This window comes from Lycorma delicatula, chromosome 2 (genome assembly GCF_047948215.1).
Source record: "Lycorma delicatula isolate Av1 chromosome 2, ASM4794821v1, whole genome shotgun sequence".
NCBI lineage: Eukaryota > Metazoa > Arthropoda > Insecta > Hemiptera > Fulgoridae > Lycorma > Lycorma delicatula.
This window is the reverse complement of record NC_134456.1, coordinates 14756643-14779822: the sequence shown is the minus strand read 5'-3', so window position 1 is coordinate 14779822 and position 23180 is coordinate 14756643. Positions and strand designations below refer to the sequence as shown.

The window sequence follows — 23180 nt, the reverse complement described above, 5'->3', positions numbered from 1 at the left end:
AAGTTGAAGCTGAAAGAAATTTTGGAAATAATTCTATTCTTCGTGATGGACATCCTCGCGTCAATTTCTACGACTTTGAGTGGCAGTAGTGAATCGACAATCATTGACCGGTATAATATGTGTGGCGAAGTGTTTACGAGTGTACTGCTCTCCTACGATCCGTACTACAGATTACTCGATCCAAATCGACGAGACAAGGTGTACAAATCGACGAGACAAGGGAAGGCGTAAGTACAACAGGGATCGCAAGTTGAGTGGCACCCAACCAAAAATGCCAAAAGTTTACACAAAGTCACTTCTTCAAGTGATTTTTTGTGGTAGATCCCGTACTAAAGTAGCACTGAATAGAATTTGAAAACTAGCTGAAAACACAAAAGATAAAGTTATTGATGTAAAATGGGTTTTTAGAAAGAAAAGTAAAAGTGAATTCAAAGCCGCATTAGTAGCCAGAGGTTTTCAACTGGAAAAACAGGTAGATAATGTTTATTCACCAATAGTAAAAATTCTAACTTAAAAAATATTATTAGTTACTGTTGTCAAAATACTTTCAACATTGATAAAATATATGTAGAAACAGTCTTTTTAAACAGAAAAATAATCTCCAAAGTTTATGTTAATCGACCAGCAGATTATGAAGATGGTACAAACACGGTATGAAGGTTGATAAAATCTTTATATAGTTTAAGAAAAAATCCCAGAACTTGGTACGAATGTTTCTGTAGGTTTCAAAAGAAGCAATTATGTTTATAAGCCAGTGATATTGAAAATTAACTTATGTTTTAATATTTGCAAACGACTTATTAATATGCAGTAAAGATCAAACTAAGATTAATGAAGTTATCAGAATGTTTTAAAAATACAGATTTTTTAGGAGGTGTATTGTATTGAATATGTAATATTTATTTAATAAATTTGTATTTTATTTTGGCAATGCTATGAAACAGGTGAGAATAAGAAATAATTCCAGGCTCTATAAAATAGCCTAATGGTACACATCAATATTACAACTGAATGACTATAGTATTTTATGTTGCTAATGATTAAATAGATTAATTCTAATGATTTAGTTATTATTATAAAAATATTTTACTTCTACCCCATTTAAAATATAAAAATCTAATAAAAATGTCCAGAACTATGTATCTAATACATTTAAATTTAAGAGGAGAGTTAGCAATTAAAACCCATGTTGCAAACCGACTAGTTTTTTGTAAATGTGTTCTGCATTATGTACCACATGATATAGTAACCCATTCTAAACAAAATTATATACAGCTCTGTTTAATTTTAATGATCTATCAGAACCGATTTTTAATTCTGCCATTGGTATTTTAAATGTATTTCCTTACACTTTTATATTTACTAGGATATTACTCGTAGAGATGCTACAAATGGAAAAATCAGATTTTAAATATTTAGTTTACACTCTTATTTAAGATGGCTAAGGCTGACATACATTTTTTAATTCCTTTAACTGGATTTATTTTTGAAAAATAGCGGTACTGTAGCAAAGAATTTTGTGGATCCCTCATCCAAAAGAGTAATTTAAAAAAAAAAAATGGTTTTTTGCCCATAGCCTTCCATCATTGGTTGATCTTGTTAAAATTTTATTATTACCTTATTATCAAATTAATCAACTTTTTACTGCAAAGAATCTTTCAGAGATTAATGGCTGGCTTCATTTTAAAAAGGTTAAGAAACTCTTATTATAATGGATTTTATAACTATATTGTTTTCTTCAAATATGTAAATATTGTTCAAGTGTTGAGATCTTGGTTTTTATGTGTTATACATAAAATCCGCATATTGATTTAATATCTTTACATGTGTTCTGTTTTACTGAAATGGTTTAAAAAAATTGACTAAGCTGTGTGCAGTATCCATTAACATTTCTTGTGTCTATGGATGAATTGCACCAGCCTGTATGTGTAATATTTACTATAGAAAAATGGACATTAATCTACAGATATAAGGAAAATATACAGGAAGTACATATATCAAAATCAACATCTCATAAAAACAGGACACACAAACAAAGACATTACATACAAGTGAAATTTTATCCATAGCAAAAAAATCCAATATTTCAACAGATTGAACAATATAAAATTTACAAACACCCTAATTTGACAAAAAACAACATGTTACATGAACAGGCATGAAATAGATTCAATACACTATTCAGTTAAATATTAAAATATTGGTTACCTTTTCAAAATTGGCACATTAAGAGTTAAAAATACATTAATTTAAAAGCGAGTATTTCATATTTAGTAAAACTTACAACTATTATCACATGATTTCCAACAAATTTTATAGTATCAATGAAAGAAAAAATTTATCCATTATGTATAAATATTTGTTTAAGTCTTATTGTGCTATTTATTATTATGCAGTTGAATTTATTTATAGAATTTTGTATAAATGTACGTAGTTTGTTTGAATGAAAACCACATCCCAAGATGAAGTAATAAAAAAATACCAAACGTCTTTATTGTAGATAATGATGTAGAAATATTAAATACATATTCAAAGAGCTTAAATTTTCATGGGATGAATTCCACTGGAGTTGTGAAATACTATAGATATTTTTATTGAATTTGTAAAAACTACAAATATATATGTGAAAAAAATTATTTAAATTTCTGGTAATTCCAAACTAGGATAAATATGACTTATAAAATATTTCATTAGATATATAAAATATTGGTAAAAGTTTTTCAACTACCTGTAAAATATTAGGATCTCTTTTTTATTTGAATATATTTATAAGTTATGTTTCATGTTGTTTTTGTGGACTTCAGAAATAATTAAAATAATCATAGCCTTATACCAAAAGGTAACAAATAAAGTTCATTGCAGATTTATAGGATGAAATTTTTAAAGAAAGAGAAGAATAATTAGGGAGAAGAAGTCAGGAATAATGTTATATATCAAAATCTACATATTATTATAGCACAGGAGGTGAATAAACATAAATACTACAATGATTTGATAACTTTATCTATAGAGAGGAAAACCTTTAAAACAAGCTTGAAGAAAAACATCAATATTGACATGGAGAGAGATTAGAGAAGCTTCTGAGAGAAAAATAAAAAAAATGTAAATAGATACACTCTTACACGAATTTCTGTTATAGTAAAATAATTTTATATGATCAAAAATAAAATTTTCTTTATTTAGAAAACTCAAATAAAATAAAAATTCATTACAAAATTATACTTAAAATTTAGTATCATTTATCAGAATAAACTATTAATACTTAATAATGCCAGACTTCTAAAAAAAAATCTTATAGCAAAAAATAATTAAATAAAGTACACAGTAATATTAAAAAATATTTAAACAAAATAATGTAATTAATTGATACTTACCAAAATAAAAGATTAACATAAAAATGTATACAGACAACAATTGATGAATTAATGGCAGCGTCTTCAGGTATTATTGGAAAAAACACACAACATCAATTAAAAAATCAAAAATCAGTAATAACTATTTTAATGAAGAAATTATAAAAATCTTTAATGTATTTCTGTTACAAAAAAAAATAACCAATAAGCAGAAATGTCAAGAAAACAATGATTTTTCAGCACTCTGTTGGATCAGTCATCCTTTTAAACAATGATAAGAATTTATCTGATCTAAATAGCTACTACATAAAATTTAATCCAATTTTCATATAATTAATACATCTGCATTATAATACGAGAGATTATCTCTAAAGTAAATACCGTTTCATTGAAGAAAAATTTATTCTGAAAATTTTATAAACATTTTTTATTTCTCTTAAATTACATATCTTATACTACTTCTTTATATAATCGCCACATGAATTAGGATATTTATCGTAGCGATACACCAGCTTCAACATACCCTTGTCGTAATCTTCTGCTGCCAGTCCATTTAGCCACTGAGCTAAGTCCGGACTATGGATTGACCTTTGTTGGTCTGGTTGATGATTGATGATACGCCATTCACTCGACTAACATTTTCTCTCTGGCGTGTAATACAAAATCCTTGTTTCATTGCTGGTAACAATTGATTTAAGGAACTTGTCATCTTTTTCTGTGTAGTGCATAAAAAATTCCAAAGCAGATCCCATTTGGATTCTTTTGTGACAATCTGTTAATACGTGCAGCACCCAACATGCACAAACCTTTCTGAAGCCTAAATGGTCATGAACAATGTGACCAGTAACAGTCTTGAAACATCAGGAAAAAGAAGGGACAGATTGGAAATCGTTGAACGACAATCTTTTCTGGTTTTCTGATTTTCAAACGTTTCAGCAAGTCCTCAGTGATTATCGAGGGCCTCTCCGAATGTTCTTCGTCACACACATTAATTCTGTTATTTCTAAACCTTTCACACCATTTTCAGGTGTTTCTTTCATTCATTACATTATCACCGTACACAGCAACCAACTGCCTATGAATTTCTGCTGGCTTAATGTTTTGATGGTTTAAAAAACATATGACTTCACATTTAGCGGCATCATTGATTTGCCTATTCATTTTACAACTCAAACGTAATCAAAGATGCTACAACTTACAGAAAACAATGCAGAGGCTACACTACTGGCATGGCCATGAACAACACAGATTTGCCAACCTTAAGGACAGAAATTTCCCAGCGGTCTTTACTTTAGAGATATCTCTCGTAAATTACCTGTAATATTATAGTTAACTATTCAGGGGTAATAGACAAGGGTTATGTATGTAAAAGCAACTTTTTCAACCTAAAGCCAATGTCTTTATTCCCACACAACAGTTACATTAAATCTAGACAACAATAATTAAATACTCTACAACATGAGTTAGAATCAATCAATAGCTGGTTCCTTTCTCTCAAATTCATACACAGTTGGAAAATGACTGCAAAACATCATCATAAGGTCTGTTATCTCATCCATACTTACACATCACATTCAGAATTTTTATCATATGCAAATTGCTGGCGGCTGAGTTTTAAACAAACTAAACAGGTCATCTGAGGTTTAGTTGGAGCTGTACGCCAGATGTTGAATAAGTTTCCACCCAAATTAGTCAATTGCCTCCTGGTTAATTAAACTAACGAAGTCCAGCATTATCATAATAAATCAGTATTCCTCTAGGCATATACATTTTTTTTCAACTGCAACTTGAAGCATAAACAGAACTTCACAGTATAATACAACATTTACTTTACTTTGATTGTAGAAATGGATTACCTTTCCTTCAGTATCCTATAACACTGTAAAAACAAAGTTATAGTTAAGGACATAACCTTGAATTTCTAGTACAAAGATGAAGTATATTTCTACTACACTGAATTATTGCAATTTTATTAAGGTTGGTAGGGATGTATCCAAGATTCTTTCCCATTAACAATTTTGTTAAACAAGTCTTCTCCTTTATCAATATACAGAGAGGAAGGTTGCAAGCAAAAACCATTTAATCCATTTTCATTTCCTCATCCAGTTGTTTAGGCACTAACTGCGAGGATTAAAACACCTTATAAAAGTTGCCTGCTGTGAATTATTTCTTACTTGTCAGCTTAAATAAAAAACTCATCTCAATCGAAACAAGATGACAAGGTTGATCTTCAACAACTTTGAACCACTTGAGAGAATGCACAAACCGAGTTGTTCATAGTTTTATGCCAAACACTTTTCACTACAAACTTGAATGATTTCCTTATATATATATATAAAATTATATACATATATATATATATATATAAAATTATATACATATATATATATATATGTATATAATAATTTCCATAAAGTCATTTTGCCCCAAAAAATTTACAATGAGTGGCTGTACATCTAATGTATATTCCTGAAACATAGTTTCTACTTTTAAACTGAGTTACACATATGTGTCAACTAATCGGCGACTGGGCTGAGATAACATCCTCAATCTGGTCTGTTCTACAATCTAATGACTGATGCCTTTTGTAATCATTACTATTTTCAGCCAACACACATCAATTTGCAGAAACACTTTATTGCGACTTATTGCCTGGGGATGTACTTCATAAAGATTTCAGGGGAAAGGAAACCAAATTTGAAACATATTTACATGAAAAATTTATTTTAATTTGACAAGGATTCCTTTCTGGGAAATAAACACTGATGCATGAAGGAATACCAGATTAATAGCTAGTACACATATAATATGATCATCCAGAAAGTAAGAATCGTTTGCACATTGCATGCGTGCAGTTTCAGTCATAACAATGGGTCAAGGCCAGCTGATCTCAGTTGTTCTGCTAGTGCTGAATGCAATTTTTTAGCTGTACTGTGACATGAAGTGATTTTGCATGTGTTTATAGTGAATAAAACAATTGAAAATCTCACTGACTGTGAGGTACAATCAGTCATATGTTTTTTGAATACGCAAGGTGTTTGTTTTGTAGAAATTCATTGTCAAATTACTGCCACATGGTGACAGTGTAATAAAAGAAGGAAATGCAGTCTTTTCAGCAGGCAGAACATATGTTCATGATGAGCAGCGTTCAGGACGCCCTACTCTCTACTGAACAGCTGAAAGGTGGATTGACAGATATGTTAAAGAGAACTGGTGCTTAATGTAGACAAACTGAGTGATAAATCTCTATATGTTCACGAACTCTGTTACATAAGATTGTGAGTGATAATCTAAATTACCATAAAATTTATACTTGATAAATCTCAAAAATAATATTGACAATCACAAAAAAAGAATGTCTGCTCCTCTGTCATTCCTGGAGCGGTATCTGGTGATGAAGCAAGGGTTTCACACTGCACACAAGAAAGTAAACATCAGTCACTAATATAATTACACTAAAAATTCAAACACTTTCAAAATCCAAAGTGAAGGCCTACATTTTTTGAGATGGCCATGTATTCTTACTGAGTGAATTTATGCCTCGTGTAGAGACAATTAATGCTACTCTTATTCAAAAATTCTAATGAAACTTTGTTGTTGTTGCAATCCAAAATCGCCTGCGTGATCTTTTGATTTGTGGAGTGTGTTTGCTTCATGACAATGAATATCCACGTGCTACAAAATAACTTGTGAATTTCTCAAAGGATGGTATGTTTTTGATCATATGCCATACAGTACAGGTCTTGTTTGAAGTGATTTCCACCTGTTTACAAAATTGAAGGAGTCTCTTGGGATGCACCCTAAGGAAGTTATGACGATGTCAAGACAACTGTTTGTGAGTGGCTAAATGGATTGGTAGCAGATTTCTTTGACGACGGCATACAAAAACTAGTGCCATGACTTGACAAATACTTGAATTTACGAGGTAATTATGTGAAAAAAAAAATAGTTGAAAAACATAGATTACGATGCATATATTAAAATTAAAATAAATACAATAAATCTGTTATAAAACAAAAGCAGTTTCTACTTTCAGGACGACCCTTGTAAAACGACAAGCAGTTATTAGATAATGTGCAAATCTGATTATTTTAAGTATCATAACTGAAATGGAAGTGACCTGACATGAATCAGAAATAAAGTGTAAAAATAAAATAACCATTGTCAAGAATAACAATCATTCTATGCTGGACCAATCAAGAGAAATAAGAAGTGAAGTGGTTTCCAATTGCCTTCATTATCAAGCCAAATATATTACTACATAACAGTATAACAAGCCCACCAAAATACAAGTGAAAATCAGCCCTACAAGTGATATCTTTTTCTGTTCACCATAGGGACTAGCTGTAAAATGAACACTTACTCTCAGAGAAAGTAATTCTAACCAATACCACTTTCTTAGGTTATAATTAATTGGAATTTTTTCCAAACAATCCTTTATCCTCCTTTTCTCTTATAGTGGCCTGATTTTTTCCAACTGCTGCAACAACTAAAATTTCCCTCAGCACAGGCTTAACCTATTACTTTTCTTCTAGTTATACCTAATAATTTTCTCATTTACTCATACAAAAATATTTTATTCATACTTCATTTTTTTTAAACTCTTTGAGTTGTTTTAAATGTTATCAAATATTTATAAATATCTTGTTTTTACTTTCATATTTATCTAATGAAATGTATCAGAAAAAATTCCTGAAATTATTGGTGTGATTTTACTTACTAGTCTATTAATGTAGGCCGTGCTGATGAGGTTTAATCAAAATATTATAAATATTATTACTATAAGAATAATAAGATATTATAATAATCAAAATAATAGAAAAACCACACAAATTTGTACACAGGACACATTAAATAAAAAACACTGTTTTTTATATGCTTATCAAATATTTCTGATGAGTTTATTTTTGACTAAATACCAATTATAATTGTAAATACTGATTATTCCAAGCTATTAGATTTCAGTCCTAGCTTAACTCAAGCTGTCATAATACTGTAATTTGTGATTATGGTTAGTACACAGACAAAAATACAACTGATACAAATACCTGATCAGCATTTACAAGCAACCATGTTATTGAGCTTGGTTTAAATGTTTATTTGGGTATCATTTGTAAATTTTTTATACTTTTTTTAGAACTTTTCTTTTCTCATTATTTCATTAAACTTCATCCCAATTTAATTTATAATAATGGACTAATGTAAAACACACTGATTAAGGGGACTTACTTGTTCTTGAAAAATGTTCAAAAAGAAGTTGCAAGATGGATTTCAATTACTATTATTTTTTATTTTTTCATCTTGTTCATTTTTCTATTTATCTACCTTCAAAATTTTAAAATGTGTTTTTTCATTGTTTTTCTCATAATAATCAAATTTTACCCCAATAAATATTTATATTTATTTATTTTATTGGTGCAAACAGCAAGTCATACAAACTGCCATTGTAATTAGAACAACAAGAAAAAGACACTGAAAAAGCTATTAAATTTGCAAGAATACAATATCATTATTGTGTCCAGATACAATCAAAGAAAAAAATCTTAGAAACCGAGAATCGGTTTACTAATTAAGATATTTCTTAAAATCTAATAACAGAATACAACTTAAATATCATTAACAAAGCATGATCTAAACAATTTTTGAAATATATAAATAAGTTATGGAAAAAGGACATGATGAAAAAACTTTTTACAGCTCAAATAAATGATGAAAAACAATTCCCCCAGGTTAAAAGGTATTTGCCAACCAAACGTTTGTGATTTGGGTTTTTCTTTTTCCAGATCCAGTAAAGAAGTTCTTATGACTCAAGGGTCTCAGGAACTGCATACTCATTGATTTTGTCAATCTACCATAAAAAAAACACCATCTCTTATGCTGCATGTTCACACACACATACACACACCCACACAATAAATAAATAAAAATAAAAGTTATTTTTAAATTTAAAACAACATTTTTTAATACAGAATTACACGAACATATAATCATACACAGTAACTCTCTGAATATTTTACTTAGTTTTATCAGTCCAATCGATATTAAGTTGGTTTTAAATAAAATATCTTGTACATAAACAAAAAAATATATAATTTTGTATGTAATTACAAAAAAATAAATAAATCTATCCTGTAAAAATCACTACAGTAAGGCATAACATATAATGATAAAATACTGTATATTACATATAATGATAATATTATTCAAAACAAAAAGATGACACTGAAGAAAAAAATTAACAGAATGCAGTAAAATCCCTCAAATCTGCATGATAAAGGAAAATATTAATAAGTACATAACAAGCACCTACAGTGAATAAAAATATTAAAATTAACTGAAAACGAAAGTAATCAAAATGAATAAGGTCACTGAAGGCAAGTGTAAAAACAGCTTACGGATGTAAATATAAACTTTTTCATAGAAAACACTACTTTCAAACTTTTTTTTTCAGATGGCTGACTATTCCAATAAGATATTTTCAAAAAAATAAAACCTAGCTTAAACAAAAAAAAAAAGTTAATTAAACTTCAAAATATAGGAAATGTTTTGCAGTTTCTTTTTCATTACTTAAGTAAAGTTTACATTATGCTTCATATTGTTATTTTTTAAGTACTTATATGTTTAGTATCTCTTTTTTTCCTGTTTAGCCTCCAGGAATTACCGTTCAGGTATTACTTCAGAGGATGATATGCATGAGTGTAAATGAAGTGTAGTCTTGCACAGTCCCAGTTCGACCATTCCTGAGATGTGTGGTTAATTGAAACCCAACCGCCAAAGAACACCGGTATATCCATGATCTAGTGTTCAAATCCGTATAAAAGTACTGCCTTTACTAGAACTTGAATGCAGGAACTCTCGACTTCAAAATCAGCTGATTTTGGAAGACGCGTTCACCACTAGACCAACCCAGTGGGTTATACATTTAGTATTTACATTAATAAAAACAAACTGTTGCAATAGCAATATAAACTGTTTTCATTTAAAAACTTACAGCTAACTATTAAATATTTAAATAAATATTAGTGGTAAATTCAGAATTCCCAGTGAGCTGGTAGACTATTTATTTACTTAAAACATTACACTACTCTCTTTAATTAACAATTTGACTGGTGTGTGACATTTAAGTCACATCTGGCAATGTGGCTACGTGAACCAATAGTCAGAGGTCAAATTTTATTTCCAAGTCTTGTGGCTACCTATGGACATTAAATAAAGAAACTGTGTTATGTGATGTGTAAATCAATCAATATAATAAAATAAAAGGTAATTATTTGAAACAATATGTATAAGTGATTAAAATTTTTTTTTAATCTGATGGCCTAACTGAAAATGTTAGCAAATATTTCATATAAAGATGTTAATAATAAAAAAATGCTAGTCATATCACGCCTTATTAAGAAAAGTACAGTTTCTTCCGTGATGATAATTACTGAGGCTGCTGGATAAAAAGTAATAAATTCACAAAATCTACCGGTTCTAATGATATATACTTCATTTTATTTTATTTATCCATATTTACATAATCACACAAAAAATAAAAGTAGTCGTGTACATAAACTCTGCCCTATTACATCTTAAAAACCTTATAATACTCACTGGAAAATAAACTGTTAATTTTGGAGGTACTTTACTATATTTATATATACAACATAGCTATAAAAACAAAAAAAGTATATAAAAAGCTACAGAATATGTATAAAACAACTAATTCACAGACCAGAATTCAAAAACTTACAAAACACAATACTGAATAACATCATCACAATGTTAATTACACTAGATAAATAAAACATAAAAATATTTTTTTTTTTAATTAATAATGTAAATAATTGATCTTCTGGCTGAAATTCTTTTTATATTCTTAGAAAAACTTAATTTTTCTATTAATTTGTTATGAAAAAGAAAAAAAAATTTAATTTATGTTTTTATATAAAATGATGGTAACATAATTTAAAAGCACAGAATACAGTTATTAAATTTACATATTTATATACAAAATAAAATACTTATTTTTAAATACAGTTTGAATAAAATAGTATAATATGGCATATAATAAACAATACAGTCAATAATCACAATAAATTATTTTCAAATTAGCTCACAAGTTCAAGACCGTGAATCATTCGGAAATGGTCTTGTAGCCTTCGTCTGGTGCTCAAAATCTTGAAACAAATTGGACACTTGGTTTCGCCAGTGTGACTTTTTTTGTGTGCAAGTAAATTAGTCTTATACTTGTAGCGTAGGCCACAGACCGAACATGAAAATGGCCTGTCGCCAGCGCCAGACCTGCTTGCTCCGAATAAGCCTGGAACAGGAGCAGAGCGCAGTCAGTGTAATCAGCCAGATTAAAATTATTTACATTATATTTTGTATTATATTATATATGTATTACAGTTATTATCAACACATAATATATGAATAACAAATTAAAGAATCAATTTTCACATTTGAGATATTTTATCACAGTACCACTGATAACAGTCGACGTATCTGAAAATGTCAGGCAGTTTTATTATGACAATTCATAATTTCTGTGAAATAAATTTCACAATTAATTGAGAATAACACCTGATTTATCATCACAGTAACTTAAAAATCACTCAACAATAAAGCAATTTAGTTAACTATGATAAAATAATTTTTTAATTGTAAATAAAGTATAAATTAAAATGTAAATTATTAATAGTAAAATTTACAGAATAATAACAGACCAGCGTAAAACATTCATTCAAATAAAGGGAATTTGCTAATGCTATCCCCAATGGCTATCGCAATTTGACTTCAGTTTTAAGCTAATAAATAATGTAAGACCCTAAAATGAATAGATAAATGTCAATGTTTTCATTTTTGTAAGTAAAGGCGAATTTTCTTTTATATCTTCAATTTCATTAAACTAAATTAAATATTTCTGAAAATTGAGGGAATACTGAAAATTTTAGACATATGTAAAGATTTTAAACAATATTAGTATGAACCCAAAATCTACTGCATATGGATAGGCAGTATATTTTAATTGTTAAAGCATAATAAAAATAATTTTAATTATTTATATACTTTCAGTTGTTTTCAATCATGATTACTTTCTAGGTACATTATTTAACTAAGTGCAGCTATAATAAAAATACATAAGAATTATAAAAATTTAATTGACTATATCTAAATGAAGAATAACTTCTGCTCATACTGTTACTGATAACCAAAATCAATATTATTAAATGAACAACTTAATTTAGGAATAAAACAGAACTTGAAAATTAAATTATGGCATGCCTTTCAGTTCATGGTTAATCTTTAATCTTGATTTTTATTATTTAATATAAAAATTAAGTACTTTTTAAGTATCTTATTTTTTTATTTCATATTAAATTATTTAATCACTACATTAATAATAGTTATTATTATTATTACTTGTACTATTAAAAATGAAGACTAAAGAGTGTCTCAGGCTAAAAGATAAATCTCAAAAGATGTATTATCTTTTATCACTAGGTGATTGATATATGTAAAAAATTATAAATGTTATCTTGTAAAAGGTGTAGTAATGATGTTATCTTCGTAAATGAGTATGAAATTAAGAGTATATCTAAAAAATAAGTCTAAAAATGTTTTAGGATGATTTAAAGAACAATGTAGTAGTGTTTATTGCATCTATTAATTTTACTTTTTGTGTTGAACAAATAAATTAGTTTTTCTATTAAAATCTCATTTGTAATTAAATATTGCTGTTTTACCAATCACAACAGATATTGAAAAGGTCAGTTATCTGTATTCAGATCATCTACATTTCTTTGGACTGTCATGAAAATGTGTTTGTCAATAACAAAGTTTAGGATAAGGAATGCATTAGATAAATAAAGTGTATAGCAAGAGTTTTAATATGTTTTTATTAATATTAAAAATAAACAGATATTTTTAAAAAAATTATAAAAATAACAAAATTTAACAAAACATTTCTTTTACATATATAAACACCATTATTCTTTTCCTTACATCATTACAAATATTAAAATTTATATAAAAATACAAGAAATAAATCTTTTGAAACTGTTAAGATGTTAAAAATAATTAATAGATTAAAAATTAAAATTATCATAAGTATACAATAAAAAATATAGATAAATAAACATTCTTACTTATAAAAAAATAAAAAAATATTGTAGTTTTACTTTTACATTACATTTACTTCTATAATTGTAGTCATAATATGAATTTCGAAGTGAAAAGTTGCAACTGATTAACAAACCGACAACAAATACAACTAAAAAAATCACAAGATGAACAATGAACAGAACAATGTTAAGCAAAATTAAACAGTTTTTAAAATAATATTATGAAAGCCATACATAATGAAAATATTATATATATATATATATAATATTTAAATATATTTTATAATATATATATATATATATATATATTACTTTACTGAAATTAATCTTTTTAAGATTCATATTATTCCTCTGTACTGTTAAATTTTACTAAATAAACCACCCAGTACAGAATACTGAGACATATTTTATTGGTGGTTTATATATATATATATATTCATATATTATATAAAAATATGAAATTTCAAATGATTGGTAATGTTTTCGTGCTCAACTATTCAAGACCATCCTGACAGGGGTCAGATGGTCATTTATGCACATATTCCAGGAATGAAAAAATAATGGTAGTTAAAATGGATGTATTTTTGCAGATTTTCTTAAATTCAATGAATGTTCATCTGTTTATAAGAAGTTGCTTTTTTCTATGCAAAAAAAAAAACACAGGAGAAACAGAAGAAAATTATGTTGGACAACTATTAAAATTCTGAACCTTAAGATATAAAATATTTTGTCAGCAGGCTGTTGATATGTTGAGAAATCTATTTACCTCTTGATGAAATGTGTGGCACAAGCTTTATGAAATGAGAAACTCACAAGACAGATGGCTTCTGTCACGTATTTGAATATGAAACAAGAGGGCTGAACGTTTTTTGATAAGTTTTTGTCATTTTTATTTTTTATTTTTGTTTTTTACTTTAAATAGTTAAATAAGCTAAACAAAAGTGATAGTGACAAAGAACATGTAAAAAGAGTGGTTTATTTTGTACAAAATGAATTCCTAAAAATAAACATTACTGCAGGGGTTTCACTAAGAAAAAAATTCTAGCAATGATGCACTACATACAATTATAATTATATGCATTAACTTATAATAAAATCAGACTATAACATGGCATATGCAAATGGCATATTTCTCTAAGGGGCTTCAGAAAAAATTTCATCATATATATATAGTAATGGCATTATTAATTACATATTCACTCTTTAACTACTCAATCTTTATCCATTTTAAATTAATTTTCAATTTCATCAGCCTAATTAAATATATACCTAATTTGATTTAGCCAAATGTATGTACACATACATTTTTAAAGGAAATATACAAAACTGATATTTACTGGTCAATTTATTCAAGATTAGTCTAGAGTTTTTTATTTAATTCAATACACAAATCTACAAAAAATAATTACAGGTAGATGTGCATTTAATGTCTACAAATCAACCATCTATAATTACCTACAAACCTCGTTAGCAAGAATGTTCTACCTTTCCAGGGCAAGTGGAAAAAACTTAACTTTTATTGTAATTCTACAATTATAGTTATATGTACATAATTACAGCTCACTCATGAAAATTCTGCATCCATCCCTAGTCATAAAAGGAACTATAGTTGGAAAATAAATAAAATAACCATTAAAAAATTTACTGGCTTTACTTAATTGAAATATATTTAATTTTATATGATTTATCAGCGAGATTTTAATGGTTTAAATTATTTATTTTTTCCAGATATAATAGGCTAATTTAGTTTTATAAAACCAAAGAATTATTAATTATTCTTTAACAAAACAACAAACTAAAGAACTATGTGTAACTACTACATCATAAAATATAAGGTAACCAAGAATGATGTAATATTAATTTATTTAAAATTGTATAAATTATGATGTAGTCTTGTATGATTCTGAAGAGTTTGTAACGTGGCAAATTTCCGCTGACATAATGAACATTCAGTTTCACCCTTATGCAATTTCATATGAGCACTTAAATTAGGTCTATGTCTAAATTTCTTGTTGCATAAATTACATGCATACAGGTTGTTTGTGTTCATCATCTCATTTCCATCAACAAATAGGCCTGTAACAATAAATTTTATTATTAATAGTTTAACCTAATTTATTTTATTTAAAAAAAATTAATTTAATGTTTTATAGTTTAAAGATACTTGAAAATATCAAGTGTCTTTAAATAATTTCGAAATTATAAGTTATTAACATTACTTACCATAATAATTCACTTAAAATCACCCGATCACAGAATTTCTGGAAATAGTAATACTGAAACACCAATAGCGAACAAAAAATAATCAAATGAACTTTCACATAACATATATAAACCACTACAATTTTGTAAGCTCAAAATAGAACAGTATTTACATAAATATATACACTGTTAAAAATTTGTAAAATAAATCACCAAATGCAACACAATATATAGTGAATTTACCTTATTTTTTTTTTACTCTATAATTAGTTAGGAAGAATAAATATTTCATTTGTATTATATATATTAAAAACATTCCGAATGAGAGATATCTTTATTATGCTAAACTACTAAAATTCACTGTTCATAAATTACACTTACAAATATATGAAAAACTTCAATGACCATATTAGTAAATATATTCCAGTTAGTAATTTTGTACATATTTTTTTCTATTTATTTATTATTAACAATTTTCTAATTTTTTTGATTATAAAAAGATAATAAAATTTTTATTCAAATCAGAACATAAATCACACATCACATGATCACCTCAGAAATGAATAGGTGTACTATTCCATAAATAAAAAAAGGCCCTGGTATTTGACTGGATGGATCAAAGGAAACTATGGTAAAACCTTATCAGAGTGGTATAAAATATACAATTAATTATAAAAAAAAAACAGAAATAGTTATAATTTATATTAATACATAAATAATAACAATAAATAAAATGTATTTTATGTACAGGATAAGTTCACCAGGCTGGTTCAGTGTTAACTGTCACAAATCAGTTGTTTAACATCTGTTTTTGAAGTTGAAGGTTCTGAGGTTCAAATCCTAGAAAAAAATAGTGGATAAATAGTGGATAGTGGAAATATGGATTTGAATACTAGATAATGGCTACTGGTGTACTTTGGTGGTTGGGGTTCAATTAACCACATGTCTCAGGTATGATCAGTTTGAGTCTGTACAAGACTTTACACCTTATTTACATGTCATACGTTTATTTACATTCATTACATTTAAAAATTAAATATATCAGAAAAATATTACATATATAAATAAAAACAAAATTTCAATTTGATAACCCATTAGACGGTGTTTCACGGACATAGTCTTATAAAAACTGTACTATATAGCAGCACTCATGTAATAAATTAATACACAATTTTCATTTTAATATTACAGTAATGTAACAAACATTACACCACATACATGGTTTACTTTAGTATTTTTAATGTGCAGTTTAATTAAATATTTCAATAAGACTAAGGATGCATGATATGGTGAAAGTACTTTCATGATAAAATTAAGGTATGACATATATTTTATCTCAATATTCTGTTCTATATGGTTTATTTTAATAGAATTAATATATATATAAATACATGTATGAGTATGTACACACACACAGACATGCAGAATTGAGCCCTATTTTATTGTTGCATTTTTGGGCTCGCAGAACTTCAAAATGTTGAGAAAAGCAAAAAAAAATTGGTATCCAACATTTTGATCCATTACAATTCTTTAATATACTATAATATGAGATAAGAAATGGATTCTGAACAATGGAGATGAGACCCCATTCAAAATTAAAAGAAAAAAAAATTAAATTGTAGAACATTTTTTATCCATATTATACTTTTATTTGTTGCCTCAAAAGTGTATTTGTGACTGAATAAATATTTTTCATCAACTGGAGTGGATTTGCTGATCAGGGTTTTTTTTATAAACCGGTTTCAAAAATCACTTATGTTAAACATTGGTGGATAAATGCTACTTATATAATGTAATACTTAATGCTACTACTTACAATTAGCAAAATAGTAGGAACAAAAAATTTATTATTGCAGTAGGCCGTAATGAAAAATGCAATAATTATATTAAATCAAAATCTGAATAAGAAAACTGAGAAAATTCATCAGCTTGTTGACAGATACAAAACCACCTTTGTGTTTATAAAAGCTGAAATACCAGCAAAAATATGTTAAAATGACTTTGTATGCATTAATACTTAAGGAGTTTGCTGTATAAGTGTTGATTATATAAACTAACCCAAAAATATAATTATCCCAAATATACTCCATACAGAACTGATTACAATAAACATAAATGATATAAAGAGTGAGTAATTATGATAATATTTATTTTTAAATATCAGTGATAATTTATTTTATATTCTTTTAAGATAAAATTTACTTAACACAGGACAAAATTGGACATGATATAATTCAAGTGACAACCAACTTTGTATAAACTTCCATTGTATAACTTGTTTTTATTAGGAAAAGATACCCAATTTTAGTTAATTATTTATTTAAGTAGTTTATCTGTTGATCATATAGCACATTTTTTTTAAATGTCAGAGAAAAGTTTCAGTCTTTAGTATAAGTGTGTTCGCAAATTATACCAGTTAAAGAAAATTTGTTCAATAGTATTTCCATTATAACTACACTAAAAAAAATAGTTCAAAGGGAATCCTGCATTCTTCAAGACCATTCAGTAACATTATATTTGAGAAAACTTAACAGGTAATTTTAAAAATAAAAGGATGATCAGATCAATAAAGGAATGTGGCCAGTCTGCTTTCTAGACTGACACTAAACAACTTATTTTAAGGATTCATAAAGTAAAAAGCATACAAGAGAAGAAATCAATGAACTTAAAGTGAACTGAAGAACACTGAAAAAGATTAATAGGCCAAATTAGAGCCAAAGGGTTATTGTAACAATGTTAACTTCATTATGTTCCTGACCACTAATCACCAGTGATGGTGAGGAAACTGTGAACAGAATCTCAAAGTTAGGCTTAATAAGTTATTATGAACTTAACAATACAGATTAAAATCAACCATTCCTGAATCATTGTTGATTTCATATAAAGTACAATACAAATGTGATATAAAAACTAAATGAAATAATAAAGCACGTAAAGAAGAAAAAACTGACATACAGCACTGTTTCTGTATCAACTTACACATTGATTAAATGAAAATCTGCTCAGTTTTATAATTTATGAAGAGTTTAAAATGTCTTTTAGAAAAAAGGATGTATGAAAACAAAGAACAGGAATGTTACTTTTACTTCTAAATAGTAAAACAATACTAATTAATTATATTTCATTCCTAAAAAAAAATTCAAAAAGATCCTCTCCTAAGAAAAATTAATAAAATCTTTCTTCTACATGAAATATCACAGACTACAGCAGTTTAATGAAATTATGTATATTTTTATAAACAGCTAATACAGATAGCATCATTGAAGTATACACCCCTCAACAACTAAGAAAACATAATACATCCTTATCTGTGAATTGGATTATAAGATCAGCCGCATCCTATCAGATCGGTGAGAAATAAATTACATTTTGCATACGAATGTTCTGTATAACTTAAATTTAATTTATTTTTATCTGTACCCAGATACAAATACCCAGTTATGTATTTTCTGTATTAATCTAGGCAAATATATTGTAAAATAAATAAACAAGTTGGTAAACTGCATTCTCACAGCCCATCAAGTAACATTCTATAAACTTAATGGTGTAAAGTAGCATAACAAATTCCTAAAATCAAATCTAACAAACTAATTTTTGTTCAGCAGTAAATTGATTGTAAGTCTAAACAGTATAATAGATAAATAAATTTCCTGACTATCTGAATAATTTTTTCACAATATTGAATTTATTGAACCATTATTTCTTAAAAAGTGTTGTTCTTCATACGTATTATTTTGCAACACACTATCAGATGATACGACAATGCCAACTAATCATGGCCAGTGTTGTTCTTGACCTTCTCTAATACCTCCTAGGAGGAAACATTTGTTTCTTTTATTTAATAGAAATTACAAATAGAATCAGTAGTTGTAAAATCTGACAATAAATTTTCTAAGAAAATATTCCATAAAAGAACCAAGTATGCAATATTTGCAACCTGTCAAAGTCTGGTTAGAAACCCAGTCTTGTCAAAAATATGTTTTGCAATTCATAATCTCCGAATTGGAAATCTATAACTACTTTTGTATATCATTGGGGAATTATTAAATGACAATTTCTAAGTTCCTGGCATACCTCTCCCCCTAAAAAAAAAACGCATCTGAAGCTGCATCGACCTTATTGATAACTACACTATGTTAATATGTTTTCATATCGTTGCCCATATTTGGTCTGACATAACACCAAATGTACATCACACCCTCTGTATGGTCCAGATCTTGTTCCATGAAACCTTTTGCAGTTCCCTCACTTAAAATCATAGTTTTCAGTACTTCCTCAACAGCCGCCTTTCTGAAGAAGATGTAAAAACAATGGATGCAAGAAGCTTCCAAGAATGGCAGACATAGGCCAGGTGCAAACAATTTGAAGGAGACTATTTTGAAAACAACTATATCCACTTGGGCTCTATTTAAAATATTTGAAGAATAAATTCATTTTTACTTTTTTTGACTAGACCTCACAAATATTTTTTCATAGAGATTTAAATTTAAATTAAATTGCACCATAATTTAAGATTACAAAAGGCAAAAAGCTGGCCCACAAGTTACCTTGTGGAGGGAAAAATCAACAAAAGAATTTGTTTCACTAGAGAAGGTTTTTAAAAAATATAAATATACTTCACAACAAAACTTCAAAGGAAGGATAACAAAATAAATTAAAAATTAGTAAATGGAATTTAACAAAACATTTTAAACTAAATCTCCAAACATGTAAACAACCATCAATCAAGTTGTAGTTGCAGGACCAAGTAAATAAATATTTTGTACACATAATTTATTATAGCTCTATAAAAACGATTTCTCTGTTCTTTAACAATCTTAATTTTGAGGAAATACTTTCCTAATCTTGAGGAAACACTGTCAAATAAAGAATGATTACACCTTCATTTTCATAAGGTTTATGTTGTAGATGTCTGGTATATTGCCATTATGTTAACATACTAAAACTTATACAGATATCAACAAGATACTATTCTAGTTTCACTATACAACCTTCAATTTTGTTTAACAAATTTCACATCCTTTGTATAATAAAAATCATTGATATGTTAGAATAAAGTGAAGTTTAAACTGATTTAGAAAATATTTTTATCACTTTAAATCATCGAATTAAACTGTATAATCCACATTTAATATTCATTAAGCAAACAACATTCTATTATTAAAGGCAATGTTACATTTCCAACAAGAGTAGCACATGCTCATTAGTTTTTGTCATCATAAATTAAATTTTTTCATCTCTACTTGGAACGTAATTTTTTACATTAATATACATTTAAACATGAATACATTTCAATTTTTAACAAAGAAGTTATTACAGAATCTTACACTTATAACCATGTACACAACTAAATATATATATATATATATATTTTGTTCAGACTAGTACATGTTTATTAAATAATCATGTCAGAAACAGATAAGTATGCTTATCTAGATAAAAAAGTAACTGCATAGCATTTGCTAGGTGGATGAAAAGCAAACTGTGAGACAAAACCATGATCACAAGTGTCTCAAAATACAAAAAAAAAAAATTTTCCACCCTTTGGGCCAATGGTTGGTAATATCAAAAAATAATTTTGATAAATTTTAAGCCCTTGCCCACAGAATAGTAGGATCTTTAAAAGAATTTGATATTTTACTTAATAAGAAAGTTATTGAGATATTTTGTCTTTTCGAAAAAGTCCCCCATGGTCCAATTTTGGCCATTAAAAAACAACCGAGATTTTGGGTCGTTATTTTTATTTACCAATTCCAAAGTGATTGGTGCAAAATTACAGTTATCATTCCACAAGAAAGTGAATATATATATATATATATATATATATATATAATGTATATATAAACTTTTGAACTGATGGTGGTTTTGGGGTCTGGGGATGTGAAATGGAAAGATATGTCAAAATTTTCCCAAAGTTGAATCATGGTACACGTTACAATAGTTAGCTTTCTTATGAAATCTACCTAAAAAATACTGAATAAAGTCCGTATTAATAATTTGTTTATTTATTCTTTAAGTAACAACAGGTGTAAGACCCAATTACAACTTCTGATGATGATGGATAATAAATAAATTTTGCAGTGTATGTAAAAATTACAAGCCTGATTGGGTTTGAATCCAGACCATCTGAGTAAAAGGCAGAGATACTCTGCCGAGGATTGGAAAATAATTTATTCACCAGCAACAATGGGCTGATAGCCAATAACAATAACTGACAGATGAAAATGAATCTTTTAAGGGTGTAAAAAATATCATGTTGACCAGTACGTGAACATGTAAACTCAGGATAAAAGGCAGAGATGTTACTGCTTCACCTTAGAGAAACAGTGGGTGTAATAAAAAATGTACAAAATAATAGCAAATATTTTAAGATACTAAATAAATTCAGTACAAAAATAACAATCCAGGAGGTATTTAAAGAAATTATTTATATATATTAAATGAGGATGTAGATAATTGAAGGATTTTTAAAACTATTACAATTTAAAAATTCATCAACTGACAAGAGTAATATTGCTTTCATAAAAAAAGATCTTGTTATTTCAAAATAAATTGAAGTAAACATCTTTTTAACAAATCAGTAATTTATTAAATATGACAAAGGAAGTCCTTTCATATATGCTCAAGTACCATGCTGTTAAGGAAAAAAAAACTTTTTTTTGTTAAAGAAACTACATTTTGCAAATACAGAACCATGAAAATAACTGAACTTTTAACTTCATAAAATATTTCATTTTACAAGATAAACTCATTTGTGGGTAAATACTCATCAGACAGCTCTGATCAGCGACTTATTTGCTATTTAAAATCCATTTTTTTTTTTTTTTAACTTGTTCTGAGTTTTTGAAGTACCAAGATATAATATTATATCCTTGGAAATACTTTACCCGTTTGCTTACTTCATATATTTCAACTACATTCTTTCAAGAATATACATGCGATGTAGTTTTTAAAAAAGACTTTTAGTTTAAAAGTAGGACATTTTTGGGACCACGTAACACATTCTATATGATAAAATTATTAATTCATAATGGCTATTAACTAAATAAGTAATTAATTTGCATTCATTGTAAGCGGGGCCATGCTGAGATTAGAAACACACAGCTGGAATAATTCTTATGTAATAAAATTATAAAAGTCGTCATTTGCTCATTGTTATTTAATAATGATGTGGGCAAGCACACTACAATAAACCGATTTATATAAAATTAATTCTTAAGTACAGATTATTTTAAAACATAAATAGAAAAGTATAAATATTTATTTGTAAAAAAAAAATCAATTACAGCAATAAAACTGGTGTACTGTAAGGGATGTAAAAAAATGTATAACTAATCGTTTTCTATTTTTATAACACTAATTAATGTTTTGTTCAACGAATGTAATGTCCTTTGATTAAGGAAAAAATCATAAAGTTATAATGATGAGGTAAATGTGCAATAACTTTTATTTAAGCGGTGGAGGGATACAATTAGCAATTATTATTATACAGAAAATATCAGATTAACCACAGTTA

The 23180-nt window shown here is 27.3% G+C and overlaps 1 protein-coding gene across 5 annotated transcripts in view; it reads right to left on the bottom strand.

The window, feature by feature from the left end:
* The window catches only part of LOC142320486 (uncharacterized), a 215431-nt gene that overhangs the window by 40222 nt on the left and 152029 nt on the right, over positions 1 to 23180 (bottom strand). Inside the window, exon 6 of one of the 5 annotated variants that reach the window (XM_075358323.1) lies at positions 11317 to 11658. The exons of the other annotated variants lie outside the window; for them this stretch is intronic. Coding sequence (XP_075214438.1) covers positions 11447 to 11658 — 212 coding nt within the window. The 3' untranslated portion in view covers positions 11317 to 11446. Of the gene's footprint in view, positions 1 to 11316; positions 11659 to 23180 lie in introns of those variants that run through there. 5 annotated transcript variants of the gene reach the window in all.